The 20228-nt window shown below is 34.5% G+C and overlaps 1 protein-coding gene across 2 annotated transcripts in view; it reads left to right on the plus strand.

Annotated features, from left to right (window-relative positions):
* Positions 1-7995: 7995 nt before the first annotated feature.
* mst1rb (macrophage stimulating 1 receptor b) overlaps positions 7996-20228 on the plus strand; it is a 55009-nt gene continuing 42776 nt past the window's right edge. Inside the window, exons 1-2 of one of the 2 annotated variants that reach the window (XM_073916952.1) lie at positions 7996-8407; positions 10107-11400. In XM_073916952.1, coding sequence (XP_073773053.1) covers positions 10198-11400 — 1203 coding nt within the window. In that variant the 5' untranslated portion in view covers positions 7996-8407; positions 10107-10197. Of the gene's footprint in view, positions 8408-10106; positions 11401-17873; positions 18125-20228 lie in introns of those variants that run through there. The other variant, XM_073916953.1, reaches the window with a different exon arrangement.

Raw genomic sequence — 20228 nt, forward strand, 5'->3', positions numbered from 1 at the left:
TCAGTTGTCATCCTATATTTCAGAAGTTATTGTAATATGCTAATTCAGACACATTTCAAATAATATATGATAAAATATAAATCATTTAAAAAATATAATGTATGAAAACGTAAAAAGTTTTGCTCTGTATATTTGTGAAAGCATGTGTTAAACTTTTTAAAACCTTACCATTGTCTTTACTGGCACTGTGATAGTTGAAATGTTTTTTTTTTTTTTTGGAAACATTACATCTTGCTTTTAGTATTTTTATGAATAAAAATAAAGCTATTAAAGCACTCTTCAAAATGAAAACAATTCAAATCTCTACTTTCACTTTTGATCAGTTTAATGTATACTTGATTAACTGTTTGCTCACATGTGTCTTTGGAGAAACAAATATGGAAACTGATGCTTAAAGAAAATAGTTGTCCTTTTGTCCCTTTTTCAAATAAACAAGCTTTTCATGAGGAGACAGAAACAAACAAAACAAAACAGGAAATGAAAATTATGCAAATAAGTGTGAAGCTTATCACAATATAGCAGAAATAAAAGGATGCAAACTACAGTTGAAGTCAGAATTATTAGCCCCCCTTTGAATAGTTTCTTTCTTTAAAAAACAAATTTCCCAAATGATGTTTAACAGGGCAAGGAAACTTTCACAGTATGTCACATATTATATATTTTTTTTCTATAGAGAAAGTCTTATTTGTTTTACTTAGGCAAGAATAAAAGCATTTTAAAATTCTTTTAAACCCATTTTGGTAAAACATTTTTGCCCCTTTTAGCATAATTTTTTTCGATAGTCTAAAGAACAAAGCATCGTTATACAATAACTTGCCTAACTACCCTAACCTGCCTTATTAACCTAGTTAAGCCAATAAATGTCACTTTAAGCTGTATAGAAGTGTCTTGAAAAATATCTAGTCAAATATTATTTACTGTCAAATTACAATTTGCCAAATAATTATTTTTTTATTCTTTATACAATTATACTTATGTGGGTGGTGAACATCAGAGTTTGTTTTGTTTTGGATTACAGTTTAGTGCAAAAAATACAAATAATACCTGCGTAGCTTTTAGTATATGGAATAATAATAATATTGATGCTATTATTGATTAAAAAACAACAATGATATTATGTAAACAAGGGTTAAAATCATTAAGATGAATGGATATTTGATAGATTTCTTTACCAGAGTGATGGTAACTATAAATCTGTGTCAGTCAAAATGTAATCAATATTAAAATAATAATTTTCTTTTGTTTGTTTATTTATTTATTTATTTATTTATTTATTTCCTGATAGACATTCTCTTCATGTAACTTCTTATTTTTTGTCTTTGAATAGATTAGTTCAGCTTAAAATCAGTACCCATCTTGTCTTGCTTTGTGTTTTACAGATGAATGTGAGATACTGCATAGGTTTGGAATAAAAGAGGGTGAGTTAATTATGATTTCAATTGTTTTTCTCAGAAAAATTCTGTTCTGTCTAAGATGTACAGTATACTGTACACCACCTGACAAAAGTATTGTGGCCTATCCAAGTTTTAGGAACAACAAATAATAACTTTGCTTTTAGATGATCATTTGGTTTCAGAAGTGGCTCGAAAGGCAAATGTCTCTAGATTACAATTATTTTACCAAAATAAAATATGATCATGCCTTGATTTCTAATTATTTAATTAGGACAGTAAGGTCTGACTTTGCTTAGACAAAAGTCTTGTCACTTAACAGAAATGATGTACAGTAAAGAATAGAAAGTCATGCTGCAGTGAGAAAATAATTAATACTGTGTATGACTCCTGTGAGCTTGGAGGACTGCATCCATACATCTCTGCAATGACTCAAATAACTGATTAATAAAGTCAGGGATCGACCACAAGACTTTTGTCAGGTAGTGTATAAGAAAATAAATAATTCTAAATTAGACTGATGTTTATGAAAGGGTAAAGTTTGGAATATCGCCCACGCTAATATTCAAATACAGCAGAATGTAGGAAGAGGGGGGTTTTATCATAGCATGTAATCAGTGAGGCTTGCAAATTTTCTTGCTTTGAGATTGTAAAGATTACATCTGCTTTCACCTGTAGGGGAAATGCAACATGCAAATAAAAATTACATTCAAAAACATTTCCTAAAATAAGTTTGTGCACGACACAAATGTCAAATAACATTCGTTTAGAGTTGAAGTCAAAATTATTAGCACCCCTGTTTATTTTTTTCCCCCAATTTCTGTTTAATGGAGAGATTTTTTTCAGCACATTTCTAAACACAATAGTTTTAATAACTCGTTTCTAATAACTGATTTATTTTATCTTTTCCATGGTGACAGTACATAATATTTGACTAGATATTTTTCAAGACACTTCTATACAGCTTAAAGGGACATTTAAAGGCTTTACTGGGTTAATTAGGTTAACTAGGCAGGTTAGGGTAATTAGGCAAGTTATTTTATATCGATGCTTTGTTCTGGAGACTGTCGAAAAATAAATTAGCTTAAAGGGGCTAATAATATTGACCTTAAAATGAATCATAAAAAAATGTAAACTGGTTTTATTCTTGCAAAAATAAAACAAATAAGACTTTCTTCAGAAGAAAAAATATTATCAGACATATTGTGAAAATTTCATTCCTCTGTTAATCATCATTTGCGAAATGTTTAAAAAAGAAAAAAATTCAAAGGGAGGCTAATAATTCTGACTTTAGCTGTATAGTAACGGGTTGTCCTGCTTGTTCCAAAGATTGTTCCAGTTTTTATTTTTCTGTGGAACACAAAAGGAGATCTTTTGAAGAATGTTGTCTTTGATATGATGTCTTTTATTTCTTCTAGTTATTGGTTTTGTACATTTTTTATTTTGTACATTTTTATTTTGTGTTCAACATAAGAAACTCATAAAGGTTTGAAACTAATTTAGGGTGAGTTATTGGTGAGTAAGTTGTTAGTAAATTAAACATTTTGGGTGAACTATCCCTTTAGTCAAACAAAAAATATATGGAGTTTACTCATAGTTACAATTACACTGTTTATACACTGTTTTTTTATGTGTTCTACGTAATCAATATGGGTTGGGAATTAAGTTAGCATATTATTATTAGTAGTAGTATTTACAAATCTAAGTGGATTGAACACTAAATAATTAAGTTGTCCCCACAAAAAAACTCAACTGTGTTGATTCAGCTCATTTTAAATATATAGATTGAGCAAACTTATTTTTTTGAGTGTACACTAAGAAAAGCTGGGTTCCTCACAATTCCTTCAAGTAGTCCCTAATTAAATCAATTACGTTAACTTAATCATGTTTTAAAAATTTAAGTGGATTGAACATAAAACAATTCAGTTGCCTCCCCCCACAAAAAAAAAAAACAAACAACAAAAAGCAAACTTATGGACTCATTTTAAATAAGTCGATTAAACAAGCAGCAACTATCTTTTTTGAGGTAGGTTAATTGATTCACGATTGCATTTCCACACATGCTCTCAGTGAATGAACAATGTATATTATCAAGTAAAACATAATTCTTATGACGTAATAATTGGTAAAAACCAATTATTTAAATCAAATCAGTTGTGTGATTGACAAAAATAAAGCAAATGCTTGTTTTCCTTTTATAGAAATAAGGTTATATACATGAGCATTCACTGACGTACTGTCATTTAAATATGTTCGGAAAATTCCCAAATGATGAGTGCATGTTGTCATGTGTATCTTGCAAATGTCAAAACACACAGAGGAAGACATTATGCTTTAACGTGTAGAAAACCACACCCTGACCAATCCACTATATAATAATCTTTCATTGTCAGTCTGACACACTTTGGCTGGACCATGGCGTGGCAAATCATCTCTGTGTTTTTTTTCACTCTGTTTTTTCCTAAAGGTATGTCGCACAAAATTGATATCCGATAAATGCACTTCTTTTTTTAAATACACCTAATATATCAGTTTCATTTAAATTTCATTGCTAATTATAGTTATAAAATTGCCTCATTCTTATCTTTTTATTGACTTACAGCGCTGACACTGAAGTGTTACAACTGTGACGTGTCATCTTCAAATTGCTCCCAAAAAACCTGCAGTTCAAGCTCACAGTGCTTCTCCAATATCACATACAGTAAGATCTGCATGAACACTTTAAAGTGTTTGGTAATGAATATGTTATTGACTTGGTTTGCTAATGAATCTTTATTTTTTATTGTTTTTTATTGTAGTTGGTGATAATGGTATTGGCACAAGGGATTGCGCAAATGGCTTTTATGGTAATTGGAATGTGAATTTTGGAAAACTCAGATACACCATAAAAGTTTGTTCTTCAGATCTGTGCAACAACGCTACAACAGGTACAACAAAATACAGTTAAAAATAGACTTTTCCTACTTATTTTATGTGAATTACACTAAGTGTACACATAATTTTTTTTTTTTGCTGCTTGTTTAAACTAGTTTTTTAAATGAGCTAATCCACTTAAATTTGTAAAGTTGATTTATCAAACTTAATCGATTTGTGTTGAGACAACATCAATGAATTGTGTGGAAGCCTGCATTTTGTATTTAATTTCTGTCTTATTACAAGTGTAGCTGCTGGACAAGTCTAACATTCTTTAGCTGAAAAACCTGGTTATTATTCAAAATAACTGAAAAAAAAAACATATATATAATTGCTCTGCTTCTCTGAATTTTTACCTTGTACTTTCACAAACTGATTTCTCAATATTTTTTTTCTAAAGCATGTGCAATTTCTTGAAAAAAATTTACCTTCTTTAGTTGAAAAAAACATTTATATTGCAAAATATAGCAAAAAAATAAACAATAAAATTACTTTGCTTCCCTGGATTGATTTATGCAGAACTGATGTGAAGTATTTAAAGAAAGTAACTGTAATTAAACTACCTAAAACTGAAACGTCATCGCTTACTTTACTTTTTTCAGCAAAACATAATTTAAGAAACTAGTTCCTTTGTAACTAATTACACCCAATATTGATTACAGTTCATAAAGTGCCTTTTCAAATATTACCTATTTACCTTTCAGTGATATGTACTGTATTATGCGTAGTGTAATGTAGCTGTTTGCTAAAGGTAAAGGTCTGTAAATGTTTAAATATCAAAGTAATGGAAGTCTGCTAAAACAAGAATTCATTCTGAACTGCCGGAGTGCGTCGTCACAAATTGTTTCATCTCTATATCACATTTCTGAATACATTTGAATAATTGATTGTTCATGCTTGAATTATCCCATATTATTTCTCCATTTACTGTCTCTGCTTTTGTTGAACTGTGTAGACTCAGCTAATGAAAAGACCTGCTACACCTGCAACGGCACAGACTGCTCTCAGACAATGTCTTGTAAAGGTGATGAGACCAAGTGCATCACTGCAACAGGTGATTCACAGCAAACACTTCTGAGTAATCTGCTTAACGGCTTCCTAAAGTTAATGAATCAGAGTTCTTGTTATTTATTTTTGCTTAACTTTCTACCATTTTCTTTTTCTCAGCTGCCATCTACCCTATTTTAAAAGGATGTGCAAACCAAATAGTCTGTAATAACACTAATGTAGTGGAAAATGTCCTATCCCAGTATGGCTATGCAAACACTAGTTTGTCATGTTGTGATGGAAACCTGTGTAATAACGGGCAAGTTCTGACGCAGGGAGCTGTGCTGCTGCTCATACCAGTGCTTTCTCTTCTTTTCTTCACCTGAGATCTATTTTTAGGAGGTTTTTATGATTTTGTTATAATTTAAATGCTTTTCTTTAAATGTAAAACACTGAACCAGTTTTATTTTTAGTAAAATGGAAACTCATTCAAATGTTTTAAATGACTATAGGATAAGTGTACTTTTGTGCCTCTAGTCATTTAAAAATAAGATAGTGTATAATACATAGCTATAAAAACATTTACACATTTTTATAGGCATACTTTTGGTGAAACAAAATAATATTTGACTGCTAATTATAATTTAATTAATTCAATATTTTTTTTGTATTCATAAACTATGTTGCCAAATGTTTTGGGACATCTGCACATGCACTTTAATGACATCCCAATCTTATTCAATAGGGTTCAATAGGTCTAAATTTTGCAGCTGCAAACTGGGTTCAGCTTATCTGGAAATGATTCTAACAAGGTTAAGAGTGAATGTTTCTAGGAATTTTGAACATTCTTCTTTAATAGCATTTGTGAAGTCAGACACTGAAATTGGGTGAGAAGGTCTGGTTCATCATCTCCGCTCTAATTTATCTCAAAGGTGTTTAGTTGGGTTGAGGTCAGGACTCCTTGCAGGTCGGTAAATTTTCTGGACACTAAACTTGCTCATCCATTTTCGCTCATTCATCGCTCATCCTTCTTTATAGACGTTGCTTTGTGCACTGGTGTGCAGTCATGTTGGAATGGGAAGTAGTCATCGTCAAACTGTTCCCACAAAGTCGGGAGCATGAAAATATACAAAATGTCTTGGTATGCTTTAAGAGTGCTTTTCAGTGAACCTGAAGGGACAAGTCCAACTTTTGAAAAACAACCTTACACCATAATCCTCCCCTGATGCAATCTGGAAACCAATCTCATGGCAAACACCAAACCCAGACTTTTCCATTGGATCGCCAGACAGTGAAGATTGGTTTGTCACTCCAAAGAACGTTTAATCTGCTCTAGAGTCCAGTGGTGGCATGCTTTACACCAGTGTTTCTCAACCACGTTCCTGGAGGACCACCAGCTCTGCACATTTTCCATGTCTCCTTAACCAAACACACCTGATTCATATCATCAGCTCATTAGCAGAGACTGAAAGACCTGTAATATGTGTGACAGACAAAGAAGACATCCAAAACAGGCAGTGTTGGTGGTCCTCCAGGAACATGGTTGAGAACTGCTTTACACCATTGTATCTGATGTTTTCCATTGCACTTAATGATGTAAGGCTTAGGTTTAGCGGCTTACAGTGGAAACCTATTTAATTAATCTTTTTACATCAGTTTTTAAGCTCATCTGAAGGCCACAAAGTTTGGAGGTCTGTTGGAATTGACTAGAAAGCATGTGCTGCCCCCGCTCCATTTTTTTAAATTTCAATTCCCACCACGCAGACGAATGGCAGAATTGGTCAGGATTTGTTGAAACTGTGTTGCCCCTGTCAGCATTTTCATTAATTAATTAATTAGCATGCTTCATTTTATACACATCTGGACATAGAAGAGATTGCAACATGGATTCAGTGATTTAAAGTGGTGTCCCAAAATGGTTGGCAAATAGTGTATGTTTTAGAAATATATTGTTTTGTAGCTCAGTAAAAAAAAGCACATGTTCATATCTTTTGGTCACACTTTATAGTAATGCACAATTCATGCTATTGATAAACCATTAACTAAGACTTTCAGCTTTATACACTACTAATTAGCTGCTTATTAAGAGGTAATAAGGAATAGTTGGGTTTGGGTGGAGTGTATTATGAATCATACTTTTTAAGTAGAACTACTAATAAGTAGTTAATATTATAATAACAGACTGGTAGTAATTGTAAATTGTTTCTTAAAATATTCTTTTTGCAATGAACATGTTGTGTGATGTGTGTTTTTGTTGACACTGTTTTAAATTTAATGGATTTTATTTTGTGTAATAGTTGAGAAATATTTTGACTGCTATACTGGTATATTCTCTTTTATTTGTTATATTTGTCAAATTATTCAAATTAAATCTTACTATGGTAAAGTACTTATTAATAATAAATCGGTTACGTTACTTAAAAATATCCTCGTTATTATTCACGAGGAACGCCGTTTTGTACTAGTGTTTTCCTTTTTTTGTCCATCTTAGATCTATTTTTAGCAGGTTTATAGTTTTGTTATATAATTGCTTTTCTATACTAGTAAAACCTCCTAAATTTTACGTTTTCAATAAATGGAAACGCATAAACTGTTTTAAATGTCTACATGTCTAATATCGAATATACTTTTGTGCTTATAATCATGTAAATTTTTACTTGATTTCATTTTTGTTTTATTAAAATACATATTTGCTCAACCACTAGACTGGCATATGCGTCTGTGTAATCCATTTGTTACTTATTCAACTTATTACCAACTTATTCTAATCAAATCTTACAATGGCAAAGGTCTTGCTTAAAAATATGCGTAATTAATATTCATGAGGCATGCCGTCTTCCAGTGTGCCGGTGGGCGGGGTCTGTCTGTCATCTTCAGTCAGTGGTACTCGAGCTTCAAACGGAACATAATAAGCAGTTTAAAGAAGTCCAAGACATCTTTCTAATCATATATAAGCACTTATAATTCGGTTTAATGCGTAAACAAAAGTGAATGTTTATTTAAAGTTGTTCATTACACTGGTTTCACTCGTGGAAGCGTCTAAATGTTTGGAAATGCAGTTGAGGATCTGTCCACACGAGATCTGCGCTTCACTGGTGTGCCATCATCACCAACAGGTGAGTGTTTTCTCATAGTTTGTATCTCAAAATATTTATTAGATGTTTATTAAGCCTATTACATATTTCTTTGGTAAAATGTAATTAGAAATGTTTGCATATAGATAGGATCTATATCAAACGTGTAAGCTTTAGAATGGGTGTTTTGTCTCTCGTCCACTTTTCTAATTGCTAAATAGCCATAGTTTAACACTTATTTTTGCCTAAAAGTTACATCTTTAGTACAAATAATTAATCTAATAGAGCAGCCATTACTTAATATCTGAATAACCTTCTTGTATTTAAGATTGTTACCTGCCTTGGCACACTTTTAGAAAATTGTGTTGTCAGTGATAAAAAAAAAAGCTGAATTATAATTACCTGAGTAGTATGTGTGCAATAACAGTCGTCATTTTAGTTTTTATGTAGAAAAAAAACAAGATTTTTTTTTCAATATTTTTTTTATAATTAGTAATTGTATATATGTTTTTGTTAGTTAGGTGTTTGTTGTTGGAGAGTGTGGGTCAGCAAATAATCGTAGTACTTCATTATTTTAAAGGAACATAAAAAATAATAATAAAAAACGTGTTTTGGGGTCAGTATCCTTCAGTTATTAAGAAACATCTTCAACTCTCTTGTTTACCCAAAGATGAATGAATTCTACACTGCTTTTACACATTAACCATGGGTTTAAGATTTAAGATGAAGTTTGGTATTATCAGGCAATCACTGGGCTATATGTAGATTACAATATTGTTAGTTTAGCCCATATCTAAGAGGTAAAGCTATTTAACTACTCATAAGTGTTTCTATAAAGATCTCAGAAGAATCAGGTGCAAATGCCGTGACATGATTTGAAAAGTAATTGGTTAATTTGCTAGTTAAATTAAGCTCTCGACTGAAATACACAACCGCCATTTTGCAACTTGTACTCAAAAAAAGCACGTCTAGGATGTGACAAGAATGTCAATTTAAGGGGCCCTTAGTGTGGAACATGGTGATGAGCTTTGTTAATAAATAGCTTAGAGAAAAAAACATGTATTACAGAGAACATTGTGTTCCGAAGCCAACCAGTTCATTCCCAAAAGTTTTTAACATCTTAAAACACTAAAATAAAAATGAAGTTCTTTCAGTGTTGTGCAAAATATTTGTTTTTACCTTTAATGACTTTCTCTATTCCTGACTTAAAGGTCCAGACAGACATGAATAAGCAAAACATTTCCCTTATGACAAATCTAAACTTGTTTTTCCATTCAATTAGATCACCCTTATGTCATCACTTGCCAATGTGCTTTTTGTCCCACATGTATTTTGAAAGCTATAATGAAAGTATTTTGTTAACATGGCATTATGATGGTCCCTATTGCACATTTTGTTGACTAAAAGTTGCATTGCAACTACATGCCAATCACTGTTCATTTGAGTATTAGTAGACTGTCTGGATAATATCTGCTGATAATGCTCCTTTTAAAGACATTTAACTGACTATAAGATACTTTGCAAGTACATGTCAACCTACATTAACCCAAACCCTAACCCCAACCTAACAGTCTACTTATAATATATTGAGAATGAGTTGGCATGTAGATGGAAAGTAACTTAAATTCAACAAAATGTGTTAAAAGGACCAGTAAAATAAAGTGATACTAGTTTTTTTTTTGTGTGAACTATTTATTGGCCACTTTTTCATGAAGCTTCTGTGTGATTGTTCTTCTCTCAGGCCTTCCTGTTCTCAGGATGTCTTCACTGATAGACAGCTGCTGGAGGTAACAACAACACACTACAGACATTTTCTTCAGCCTGGAGTGGACATGGTCCATTGGGCCACTCATTTAGTGACCTGTGTCTGGATACAGGCTCTAATGTCTTCCGCATTGGACACTTGTCCCCCAACGGCCCCTATTTCTGTGGACTTCTCAGTGCCATATCCCATGCCTTACTATCAGACTCGCAACCCCATCCAGAACATAGTGACCAACTCCTTTTACAAAGAGGTCTACGTGGCCTCTCAGAACGTCATTGAGGCACTAAACAACTCTTTGGATAAACTCTGGAAGCTCCGTACGGGACCCGTGGGCAGCCCGGAGTGTGAGATATGCGATTTGTGTGATATTGATAGAGATCCTTTTCATGAGGACACAGACAATGAGGTGTTGCTCCTTGACACGTTCTTGATGTACTTGTACTCCTGTGGAAGTACCCAGTATGGGGTTTGCTATTTCCATCAGCTCCGCGAGAATGGAAATCCTCCGGGGCCTTCAAAGTGTTTATTCCGGAAGAAGTTCAACTCTCCGCAGTTTTGTCCGGACTGCATAGCTAGTCCCTTTGGAACAAAAGTCTCCATGGTGGAGGAGGGTCAAACGGTGTACTTTTTTGTGGCGGCGACGGTGAATAATAGCGTGACGCAGAAATATGGACGCATGTCCATTTCTGTACGCCGACCAGTCGCGACGGAGGACGGTTTTTACACTGATGTCAGAGGACTGACAGTGTTGCCTGCTCTACAGCAGACTTATGGCATTGAGTACGTCTACAGCTTCTACACACAGGACTTTGTCTACTTCTTGTCCGTCCAGCGAGAGAAAACCAATTTGGACTCTTCACCCTTTCAGACAAGACTCGGCCGTCTGCCACGTCATGAATGGGAGATGCGGCGTTATCGTGAAATTGTTTTAGAGTGTCGCTTCGAGCCCAAAAGGCGAAGGAGAAGCAATGTCAGCGAACCCTTCAAAGATGTGGTCTACAACGTAGTTCAAGCGGCCCACTTTGGCAAGGCCGGACGGGAGCTTGCAGATGAGCTGGGTGCTGAAGAAGAGGATGATATCTTGTATGGCGTGTTTGCAGTAACCGATGACTCAGGTGTTCCTGAACATGATTCAGCACTTTGTGCATTTCCGATGGATACAGTAAACACAGCAATAGACGATGGAGTGGAGGACTGCTGCAAGTCAGGACCAGAGCAGCTTTCCAGAGGCCTTTGCCATTTTCAGCCATGTGAGAGCTGCCCACATGAGGTTGGTGCATTTTCAGCTTACTTACGTACAATTACAGTAATGTGCTGAACATAGATGACCATTTTGAGGGATGTAAACAATAACAATGGTCCTAACGTGTTTCCTGTTTTACATTTTAATTTCTATAGCTTCTATAGAGTCCAAAAAGTTCCACATATTTATAAATAATGTTACGATAACTGCTATAACATCAAATTATGACTGAATTGCCTCTTGTTACAGATATGAAGCAGTTTGATAACAGGCCGGAAATGTTCATGGGCCAATGACATCACCACATTGAAATGGTCTATTAAATAAATTATAAAATGCTGCATATTTAATCAAATCTCAAAGTAATACTACTACTACTACTACTACAACTAATAGTAGTAATAATAATAAATAGGGATGTCCAGATCCAATTACGGAAATCGGGCCAGATCACAAGGTTTCAGATTCAAGTGAAATCGGATGTTACCTCATGATCAGGACTCAAATATATATGTGTATATATATATATATATATATATATATATATATATATATATATATATATATATATATATATATATATATATATATATATATATATATATATATATATATATATATACTCATTATTTTTAAACACATCTATAGTTTTGTGGTGGCACAGAGTTAAACCTCTTCATTGACAACATTGCCGTAGCAAACTGTGAGATTTGTAAACTTGTTGAATTGAAGTGCTATTTGTTTTCATATTTGATTTTCTGTATATTTACAGTTGCACTAAAGTCCAGAAGTGAAGAATTGATGTTATTTATTACTTGATTATTCAAGCTACCTCACAGAAGTGCTCTGTTTGGTAACAGAGTTGTTGAAAGTTAAAATGGATCAGGAAAAAAAATCAGGAACCTCCTGGATCTGTTTCATCACTCTAAATCACTCTTTAAATGTTTTGTTTATGTACTAAAGAAATATCGAATTGGGTTTCGTTATCGGCAGATTCTCAAAATCAAATGACTCTGACTCGGATTTAAGGGCAAAAAAATCTGATCGGTACTCACTAATAATAAAATAATGCATTTTTAAAGTAACTATAGTACTTTCATAATTTAATACAGCTGTTCTTTTATGTTATAATTTGAACATGAAAAAAACATCTTTAAATAGACTTTTTTTGTGGCAGCAACCGTGAACAATAACGTGACACAGAAATAGTTGCATGTCCATTTGAAATCAAAACTCTTTAAATAGTTCCTGTTTGCCTTTATTTTCTATTGCATTACTTATATTTCTCCAAATTAAAATTTTTATTGTTGTTATTATTTTTGTTATTGTTGTTTGGCCTGTCACAATAAGGAAACTTTATTGTGCAAAATATTGTCAGAAATTGTTGCGACAAGCGATATTATTGTAATTTTGAGTTCATGTTATGCAACAAGTTATATAATGATTATATAACAGTATAACAGCCATAAACACTTTAAAATACTTAGCATTTTTAAAGTTATTTAGATTCTATAATTTGATGTTAAAAAGGTATATGTCCTATTATATATAATTATAAATGTCCTATGCTTTAACATTATTTGTGAATTTATAAATATGTATGGCATTTAGGGATGCAACGATTGAAAATTTCGGTTGTCAATTATAATCTGAGAAATAATCCCGGTTTCTTTTTTTTCTTTTTTTCCTTTTTTTTTTATTGAGTGAAAAGAACAAATGACTGATATGACAGACATAGTGAAAGGCTTTCCACTTTTAAACTTTTGTGACAAAACAATAAAACATTTATATATAAAAAAAACAATATAATGATAAATAGCATGACAATAATAACAGCAACAATTTTAAATAAAAAGGAGTAAATAAAATAATAATGGTAAAAAATAAATAAATAAATAAATAAATAAATAAATAAATAAATAAATAAAAACATGATAAAAGTAGGGGGGAAAGAAAAAGGGGGGGGGTGAGGAGGTGATGTCAATGAATTGGATAGAGACAATCAGTGAACAAACTCAGAAACGACAGAAAGTGAGTAATGAGGGGTTGCAATTTTTCATAAAAAGATCTGTAATTGGCAGAGCGAGAGCATCTGATCTTTTCTACCTTCAGAAAGTAACCTACATGGTGTCCACAAGCCACTGTGAAACACTTTGGTTTAGTAGACTTTCACAGAAATAAGATCCGAAGTCTAGCTAATAATGAGGTAAAGGCAAGTACCTCTAACTGTTTAAATGTAAATCGGGTCCAATCCTTGGGGACACCAAAAATTGCAGTGGTGAGACAGATATACACTTTAGTTTGGAATATTTTTGACAAGGTTTCAAAATAATTGTTCCAGTAGTTTTGTAGTACTGGGCAGAAAAAAAGCATATGACTCAAGTTACAGGGTGACATGTAATAATCCCGGTTTCACTGTTATTACAATTGTTTTGCATTTATTAATTTCAAAAACACTTCTGGTTTAGAAAATCACATGAAAACTCCTTATATTTTAAAGTGTTATTTATTGCTGCTCAGTAACAAAAAAAATACAGCAAAAATTATCATAAAAACAAACAATGGTCCATTTCTCTCTTTGGATTTAAAATAAGTGAAATAAGTTTTTGATTTTAAACAAGTTATAATTTTACACTGAAAAAATGACAGAACAATTAATAAACAAATAAAAATTTGTTTAGTAGTAATAAAAAATAGTATTTGTCTAATGTAAATCGAAACTGCGTATTAGCCCCAGTGTATAAACTCTGAACTTGCACACAGTTGGCATTAAGGTTGGGTCTATTGATGATACCGCCACCGATGGGTAAGGCCAGAAGGAATCTGCAGACATTTTTTTTTGTTGCTATTTTTGCTATTTGTTGAGAATTTTGCTATTTTAAAAAATTGGGTTAAAAATCGGTGGATTTATGCGGAATTATTTTGGGAGTATCATCCCAAACTATCAACTAAAACCCTAATATATGAAATAAAAAGTAATACTTTTTAAACCTGTATTTAATGTTTACAATGCAAATCCAATTAGACCCACTTTATTTAGTAAACTGTAACGTCGGGGAGTGACACCAACAACAGAAGGTAGGATCCAAATGCAGGTTTATTCAAAGTCAGGCAAGCGATGGTCAACACAGGTGCAAACAGGTATTTGGAGACAGTCCAGAATCACAGTCGAATACTGGCTAGAGGTCAGAAAGGCAGGCGGCAGGCAAAGACAAAGAGGCTAACAATGCTAACGGTCGGTACACAAGATAACAAGACAGGGAAAACGCAATGTAATGTCACCTTACAGATAAACAAGACTGGGCAATGTGAATGAGTGTGTGTGCTGCTTAAATACTGTGAGAAATATCAGTCTGTGACAAGGTTCAGCTGATGATTGTAATCAGAATAGATGAATGACCAGGCATGCCCGTTTGGAAGAAGTACATATATGGAATTGTAGTCCTGGGATATGTGGAAGTGTAGTTGAAGTATAGTGGAAACCAGCGATCTCCTGGAGAATGATCGCTGGTTATCGTAACAAACAAAGCAAGTCTCTCATAAAATATATCTACCAAAAGACAGAATATATTACTTTACAAACTGTATTGTATATAAATATAGTCAATAATTATACTGACATTAATTAAAAAAACTGAATAAATATAAATGTACACACATTTACACAAGTACATAAACAGAATCAATGATGGTATAAAAATCTGTGGAACTCTACGCTCACAAAGTCCGCGTGGGCCTACCGATGTGCGATAGACATCACGATGCAGAACCGGCATCACAATCCTCCTTCCCGCCCCCGTCACAACAGCAACCTGCATCGATCTACGTCCACACTGGAAGGTCAAATAGTTGATATAGTAGGCTACAATTTTCTTCATAAATAAATAATTCACCTCCGCCTATGACGATGATGCCATCATCCATCGCAATGTTTCACATAAGACATTGTACAATGCCAAATAGGTTGACATCACCCAACTCTAGTTGGCATAACTTTTGCAAACTTTTTAAGTGCTTCAGCAATCTACATGCTCACAATGGGGAATTTGTCAGCTGTTTGTTAAAAGAAGGTTCAGAAAAGACTATTGATGTATGGGACTCTTTCAGAGCTTGAAAGGAACTTTACAGTACACGGTTCATGGATCAGCTTCTTCCTTCATTTGTAAGTGCGATTAAAAATGGTTGCCTCCTTGTTTTCTCTAGCTTGCAAATGATGTATTCGATTGTGTTTTGTTACTTGTAACCGCTTGTATTGTATCTGGTTAACTCTTATATTCTTATATCGCTTCTAATGCCACGTTGAAAGCGCGTCCTATGCTGATTTGTTTACGGATTTAAATGCTTTTGTGAGCTCACATTCCACTGCCATTTGTTGTTGCTATGGCCATCGTCAGCTGTTCTTACACACGTGCGGCGGTCAAGTTTAAAAATAGTTCAGCTTTTGCCACTGTCTGGATTAATACTGAATGTGTGTTATACATAAGAATAGAGCAATATGCTGGTGTTTAACTGCACTGCTTTAATGCACTCCTGCATTGGGCTCACACTTACACTCTGCACTCTTACTACTTGTTGATAAGCCGTGGTGTGCTTTTTTCTCTGTCTCACACTGAACGCTGTCGCTAAATCAGAACCGAGTTGGTCATCAAACCAATCAACGCAGATTAGCATCGCGCTAAGGAGAGGTTTGGGAACAAATAAATTGCTAAATGAATCATATGGGAGCCGTTGGGATAATTAGGTAAAAATAAATGCAAATTATAAGACAATGAAAGTGTTTTTTTGACCTTGCATGCATATCAGACTGTTGATGGAGACACCCCAAACTAAAATATGAACTTTTATAATGCATATTAAGGGCTCTTTAAATACCAGCACACAACTGAAATAAATTAGAAGCTGAAATGAATTAGAAGTGGTTGGCATTGGCATTGAAGATCTTTATTTTAGTGCCCAGATGAGAACTGTATACTTTAAGACAATCCAAACATCCTTGTTATGTGTGGGAGAATGTCTTCAGTGTGGTTGTGAGTTTGTTGCTATAAAACACAGTTTACTGTTAGTGTATGTCTGTCTGTCTGTCTGTCTGTCTGTCTGTCTGTCTGTCTGTCTGTCTGTCTGTCTGTCTGTCTGTGTGTGTGTGTGTGTGTGTGTGTGTGTGTGTGTGTGTGTGTGTGTGTGTGTGTCTGTGTGTGTGTGTGTGTGTGTGTGTGTGTGTGTGTGTGTGTGTGTGTGTGTGTGTGTGTGTGTGTGTGTTTTAGTGCAATTAAAAGGAGAGTTTTTTTCCATTGAGGTCAATGTTTAGAGGAAAGTGGAAGGAGAAAATTACAGTGTAATTTTTGAACTTTAGTGACAGACACTTAACAGATCACTCATTTCGGATGCACTTGATGATTTAGCACATTTGAGCAGGAAGAAGTGTTGTAATTGTCCTGCTGTTTTAAAAAGATAACCTTATAATGGTGTTTCCATAATGAACATGCATTTGTGAGAAATGCTCTCACTGTTTTCCAAAAATATCATCATCATGTTAACAGTTGGTTTTGACTAGCTGATATGCTCTTCATGGAAATTTCCAGCCACTTCACAATTGTCTAGGGGCATGATTGTGTAAGTGACGGGCAGGCCCAGACAGAATCTGGACACACAGGAATCTACATTTTTTTTGTTTCAACCTATCATTGAGTCAATCGAGTTACTTATGTAAATGTTTGTAAATATGTATTTATTCAGTTTTCATATATATTTTAGTAATATCATTGACTAATATGCAAATGCTTATGTAATCTATTTACTTTACAACACAGTTTGAAATGTATTATTTTCTGCTTTTTAGTAGATATATTATATGGAAGACTTGCTTTGTTTAGAAAACAAGTGGATCTCATTGAATTTGTATCGTAAAACTTAAAGGGTCACAAAACACCAAAACACATTTTTTGAGCTGTTGACAGTCGTAAATGTGTCCTACACTGCTAAAAACACTGTTAAGACACATATATTTCACAAAAAAAAGTGAAAATTAGTTGTTTTTGCGTTATTTCGAGCAAATTCGTACTTTCTGTTTGAAACAAATTTTTGAAGCTGCATCACGGCCATGAGATCGTGTAGACTAGACGTCTTACCTGGGAGTACCTTTTTACATCTCTGAGTGTGTTGCCAAGCGGTAGAACAAGAATTGTTTGGAATTACAGGTCGTCAGTGTTGCTTTTTATAATTTGCTGCAGTGAAGGTTTTGTTTTCATTTTCCCTCTATGAGAGCGCTGCTGGACTCACGTGTGGATTACAGTGCACTCGACGCGCCATAGAAATACGTGTGGTCCATGGTCCATGGTCTTCACCCTTTCAAACAAGACTCAGCCGTCTGCCACGTCATGAATGGGAGATGCGACGTTATCGTGAAATTGTTTTAGAGTGTTGCTTTGAGCCCAAAAGGCGAAGGAGAAGCAATGTCAGCGAACCCTGCAAAGATGTGGTCGATAACGTAGTTCAAGCAGCCCACTTTGGCAAGGCCGGACGGGAGCTTGCAGATGAGCTGGGTGCTGAAGAAGAGGATGATATCTTGTATGGCGTGTTTGCTGTAACCGATGACTCAGGTGTTCCTGAACATGATTCAGCACTTTGTGCATTTCCGATGGATACAGTAAACACAGCAATAGACGATGGAGTGGAGGACTGCTGCAAGTCAGGGCCAGAGCAGCTTTCCAGAGGCCTTTGCCATTTTCAGCCATGTGAGAGCTGCCCACATGAGGTTGGTGCATTTTCAGCTGAAAAATCTGCTGTTAATGCTGCTCTCCCGAGTGTAAACGTGTAAGCACCACAACCAAACTTACCTTCATGGAGGATTTTCGCCGCATTTTGTGACATGAATAACACACACCGCTTTCTGACGCTACCTACCGAGTGCATCTAAGGTACAGAGAAATCCAGAGGTTTTTTTTCTCTCATTTGCCGTGCGGTAACAAACATCCCATGAAAAATACACGCTTCCACCAGTTCCTCGAATCAAATATCTCGTTTGTCACGAGGGGCATAAATGAAATTTCTGATTGAAAGAGCCAAACTGCAGTTAAAGTCCACCATTTAAGAATTTGGCAAATAATTTAATTACTGATGTCCATGTAAACACAGTCACTGTCTTTCTCCTCTGCGCCTGTGTTTGTTTTGCCTGTGTAAAAATCCGTGCGTGGCCAAACAAACACTCCTATTTTCATGCAAATTTTTAAGGACCATGCCATTTTCCCTCCTCCGACACTTCCCTCTAAACAGAGCTGGACACGCCCACTTTCCTGACTTTTTCCAAAGTAGAGGTGTGAAAACACCCTGCTAAAACAGGGGGGTTTCATGGCCCTTTACATATAAGTTTTTTTTTTAAATTTTATTTAATGTTTTAGGATTTTAGTTACTATACTTACAAAATAATTTTGCATAATTCTGCAGATTCTCAGTTCTCAGTTCAGTTCTGCACAGAAATAGCAAAAAATGTCAGCAGATTCTGTCTGACCTGTCTGGGTTATGTGGTCAATGTCTGTTGTTTGATAAATCAGACCCCCAAACAATTCCTCATTGCATCAAAAAGCCAAATGCGATATCTTAGTTTACACTGCAGAAACATCAGCACAGCACTGAGGTAGAACTGCACGATTCTGGCTAAAATGAGAATCATGATTTTCTCACGATTCTGCAGATGTAAAATAAAGGTTAATACGGGTAGGCTATTATTATTATTATTATTATTATTATTATTATTATTAATTCTCAACCATATGGTAAAACAACATTAATATTATTAGGCCTATGTGTATGCCTACTGTTTGTTAAAATGCTAAATTTTGTATAGCCCTGGAATGGTGGACTTGACTAGACTTTAAGTTTGTCCTGGTCCATAATGCATAATCTATCTATCTATCTATCTATCTATCTATCTATCTATCTATCTATCTATCTATCTATCTATCTATCTATCTATCTGTCTGTCTGTCTGTCTGTCTGTCTGTCTGTCTGTCTGTCTGTCTGTCTGTCTGTCTGTCTGTCTGTCTGTCTGTCTGTCTGTCTGTCTGTCTGTCTGTCTGTCTGTCTGTCTGTCTGTCTGTCTGTCTGTCTGTCTGTCTGTCTGTCTGTCTGTCTGTCTGCCTGCCTGCCTGCCTGCCTGCCTGCCTGCCTGCCTGCCTGCCTGCCTGCCTGCCTGCCTGCCTGCCTGCCTGCCTGCCTACCTACTTTCCTTCCTTCCTTCCTTCCTTCCTTCCTTCCTTCCTTCACTTTTCTTCGAGAAAATGAAATAAAACCATAGTTCAGGTATCTGACCTGAAATGTTTGGAGCTTCCTCACCTGGGTCCAGTATGCTTGGGTCATTACTATTAGCTGCTGAAGGCAAATCAGTGACACTTTGTCTTTTTTGTGGAGTACGAATTACAAATTTGTCCATTTTTGGTGAAAGAGCAGCTGGCGATCTTTAATTTGCAATCTATTGCTTTTCATGCAGTTCCTGGATGTAATGTTGAGTTTTAACAGTCGAATTTGAACCATTGAATTCATGAAAGCGAATATTTGAACTGAAACAAAAAGAACTGAAAATTGCCTTTTGAACATTATACATCGTATTTTTTTAAAGGGTATTGAACATTTTGTAAGTGAATATGAATAATTGAATTTATAAGTATAAAAAAAGTGTTTGAAATATTTTTTGTTGAAATATTTACAGCTTAAATAACCAGCTGTGTTAAATTTCAGGACCTAAAAATACAAACCCTGGAATTCAAGTCATTAAAATGCAAGAATGTGTTAATTCGGTGTATTATTTTTTTTTTAGTTTGTGCTATTCAACAAGCTTTTTAAATCAATACTTTTGGCAACGA

Source organism: Danio rerio, chromosome 11 (assembly GCF_049306965.1).
Source record: "Danio rerio strain Tuebingen ecotype United States chromosome 11, GRCz12tu, whole genome shotgun sequence".
Taxonomy (NCBI): domain Eukaryota; kingdom Metazoa; phylum Chordata; class Actinopteri; order Cypriniformes; family Danionidae; genus Danio; species Danio rerio.